The 3,511-nt window shown below is 37.0% G+C and overlaps 2 protein-coding genes across 2 annotated transcripts; both read left to right on the top strand.

Moving 5' to 3' along the window:
* Positions 1–347: 347 nt before the first annotated feature.
* Positions 348–1,481, top strand: TM35_000281600 (uncharacterized protein; the record flags this gene model as incomplete). Its single annotated transcript, XM_029028191.1, has 1 exon — positions 348–1,481. The coding sequence occupies one exon, from the start codon at positions 348–350 to the stop codon at positions 1,479–1,481; it is 1,134 nt and encodes a 377-aa protein (XP_028880510.1).
* Positions 1,482–2,183: 702 nt separating this feature from the next.
* TM35_000281610 (uncharacterized protein) lies at positions 2,184–2,834 on the top strand (the record flags this gene model as incomplete). The annotated part of the gene is made up of 1 exon (XM_029028192.1): positions 2,184–2,834. One exon carries the CDS (start codon positions 2,184–2,186, stop codon positions 2,832–2,834), a length of 651 nt encoding a protein of 216 aa, XP_028880511.1.
* Between the last annotated feature and the right edge of the window lie 677 nt (positions 2,835–3,511).

Here is a 3,511-nt window from a genome sequence, read left to right on the forward strand (position 1 = left end):
TGTGTGTGTGTGTGTGTGTGTCTTGATCGTGTGAAAAGGAAAATAGGGAAATGAAGAAATTAAATACATTTTTGCTGTGCTCAAGAGGAATTTTTCTTCGTAAAATTTTACGGTTTGTTTGTTATTTTGAGTGATTTCTTTGTTGTGTTCTCTTTTTTTTTCTATTGTAGTGCCTCGATTGGGTCTGTTGAGTATTGCTTTTTTTTGTATATGGGGTTATTTACTAGTCACTTTTTTAATTTTATTTTTTTCTTTCTTCATTTGTATACATTAAAACGCGTGCATGTGGGTACCTTCTGAATTAAATAGTAGCTAGGTAAGAGCATTAAGGGATAAATAATAATAAAATGGCAGAGCAGACGGACAGCAATATATATGCTCGTGCGGCCATTCTGAAATGGCTTACAGATATTTTTCATGTTAATTACAGTTCTTTTGCTGATGTTGAGTCAAAGGATGTTGCCGTGCTCTTACATGCTATATTTAGTGGAAGTGATGAGGATGGTAATAGAGAAGGTACCTCGGTTTCACTGCATGATATCCAATTCTGCAAAAATCCTACGCCGACAATACGATTTCTTAATGCAAAGCGAGTGCTCTCACTGGTACATACGCTGAGTTCTTCTATGAGTAATAATAACTCGAATGAGAAGGAAACGGGTATTGCTCGTTTTGCACAATCCGCAGTTGGTAACATGACGGCATCCGCATGGATAGAAGGAAAGGCATTTGTGGAAGAGCTGAAAATGTGGCGTTGGATCCGTGCGGAGGCCTTCAAGCGTAGACTTGAAGTGCGTGAACTGGAGTCCAGAGTCCAGCTATTTCTTTCCGGTGCCTCTAACTCTGGTCATGAGGAAGTAGCGGAAGTAGATGGTATCCAGGCAAATGTGGACAGGGAGGCGTCACTGGAGACACGTTCCATCCCGCCATGTAAGAGACCGCGTGAAGAAGAAACGTTTCCTCTTGTAAATGGTGGGAAGAGTTTGAGTGCAGCAGAAGTGATACAAGGAAGTGAGCAAAAATGTACGTTGACTGGTTCCTCACATAAAGAGAGTATGGCGCAGGTGTGTAAACCAGCAGGGGTGGACGCTCTTGTGATGCTTCAGACAGAGAAGGTGGGGGAAGAAGAAGGTGTAACTCCTCCAGTGTCGAATATCGCCTGTACGGGTACCGCAGCGGCTCCACTTCTCTTGAGTGTGTTGGATGAAGTTAAGAAGGAACTGGAAGAACAAAAGAATGCAGCTGCGGCGGCGGCGACCGTTGCAAGTGTACCACACGGCAGTGAACCGTGTTTATCAACAGACTCACACAGCAGTGGACCATTATGCAGTAGATGTTTGACGTGTCCTACTGTTTTTGCGGCCGCCATTCAGCAAAACTATGATGCTATTGAGAGATTGGAGTCATTGAGACAAGTGGCGGTCGCCGCATGCCTTAAGAGAGATGTAACGGGACTATTGAATGCCCTAACATTCGCGTGATCACTGTCTCTATCTATCTCTCTGTGTATCTGTGTGTGTGTGTCTCGTCACTCGGTTTTTCATTTTCTTTTTTACGTTGTTGTTGATGATTATGATAATGGGAAAAGTTGACGGTGTACAAAAATAAAAGGTTCCTTTCTTCTCCTTTCATCGGCTTAACGTTCGCCTACACACACACACACATGCATGCATACATACATAAATATACACAGTACATATCAATGCGCATACAATTATTCTTAGATATATATAAACAGAGTATTATTTTTATAAGTGTGTTCATTAATTGTTTGGCGTTTTTTACGGATTTTTTAGATGATTCTATTATAGAAAATGAGATGCTCTTTATGATGATGTTTTTTCTCTTGTTGTTGTTCTTTGTTTAAGCTCCTCTTTTTTTGTTCTGCTTGATTGAAAGTGAGAAGCATTACATATGTTAGAAATAACATCTCTTTATTTTATTTGTTTTTTTTTTTTTTTTTTTTTTGCTTTTCTTCCTTCTTTCTTGTTTTAGTCTCGTAGAAGTTGTTAAGAGGGGGAACATATTTACAGTTGAAGGTACACGCATAAAACAACTCACTCACTCAAATACACACACACAAAAAAAATAACAATAGAAGGAATATATATATATATATATATATATAGAGAGAGAGAGAGAGAGGGAAACTATTTCTTCTTAAAGGAAGGACCTTGCAATAGATGCTTAGAAGAGTTGTTTCTGGTAGTATTCCTGTGGCTAAAATAGCAGTCTTGTTAAGCAGAAGAAATATCTCAACAGAGTCTAAAGACCTCACAAGTACAGGTCGACCGCAACAACCACAGCCACCAGCTGTTCCACATAATGAACCAATTCTTCCAATGGACTTTAGCCCACATATTGAGTGGTTTGAGTACCCAAAAGAGATATTTGATCCAAAGTACCCGTATACACGTGAGGAAAGTATTCGAATGACAGAAGAATCTTGGGAAAGTACAATGGATGAAATGGCTAGTAGGTATGGTATGCGACTTAACATGTCTACAAAACCAACATTTTGGTTAGCATGGAGTATAATGGTTTTTTATTCATGGTATACACTTTGGGGATGTTATCGAGCTATGGGTACAGAACCTGGATGGTCACATTTTCGTAATATTGTTCTGAGTCAACCAAATGTTCCTACACTAGAAGAAGATGATATTTATCTAGATCAATGGATTCGGCCAGAGATTCGTGAGAAACATGCCAAATATGAAAGATTCTGGAATTGGAAACCATTAGTAAAACGTGATGGGGCACAAACAAGTTGGAAGATTCCCATGCAATATCAGGATGAATCAGAATGGAGACATATGACAAGTGAAAACTAAGAAATATCAATAAGTCCAATATATATATTTAGGTTGTATGGTTGTAGAAGAAGAAGAAAAACAAAAAGGCAAGTAAGTGAATAAACTGTTTTTTTTTTTGTTTTGTTTTGTTTTTTCTGTAAATGAGGGTTTATTCAGTACAAGTTGATGTTGAACTCTTCTTCTTAGAAACTGTGTTGGAGCAATGGTACCGCAATTTTGTACCTTAGTTGATATTCAGTAGGGTAGATAATATTATATGTAGTAAGACAAGTTATTGTAGTTATTATTATTATTATTATTATTATTATTATTATTATTATTATTATTATTATTATTATTTTTTTTTTGATAACGAGGGATTTTTTTTTGGGCTTGTATGGTTAACTGGGGTGGTAGAAGGTATTGTTTTTAGTTATTTATTTATTTATTTTTCGTGTAATGTAATACGCTTATTCCTTTTTTTTTTTTGAGGGAGGAGGAGGGTGTAAGAAGTAGTATAGAAGTTGTCTATTTTTTCTTTTTTTTTTTTCAATCCTGAAGAATAGTAATGATGTGTATATATTGTTTCTTATAGGCGATATGTATGAGAATAGTGAGAAAAGGGGGAGAAAAAAAGAAGAATATGACCCTGAGGGAGTGGGTTTGATGATGGGGGGATTGTAGTTTTCACCATAGTAGTATATATATATATATAT

Source organism: Trypanosoma theileri, assembly GCF_002087225.1.
Source record: "Trypanosoma theileri isolate Edinburgh chromosome Unknown TM35_Tth_28_V1, whole genome shotgun sequence".
Taxonomy (NCBI): Eukaryota; Euglenozoa; class Kinetoplastea; order Trypanosomatida; family Trypanosomatidae; genus Trypanosoma; species Trypanosoma theileri.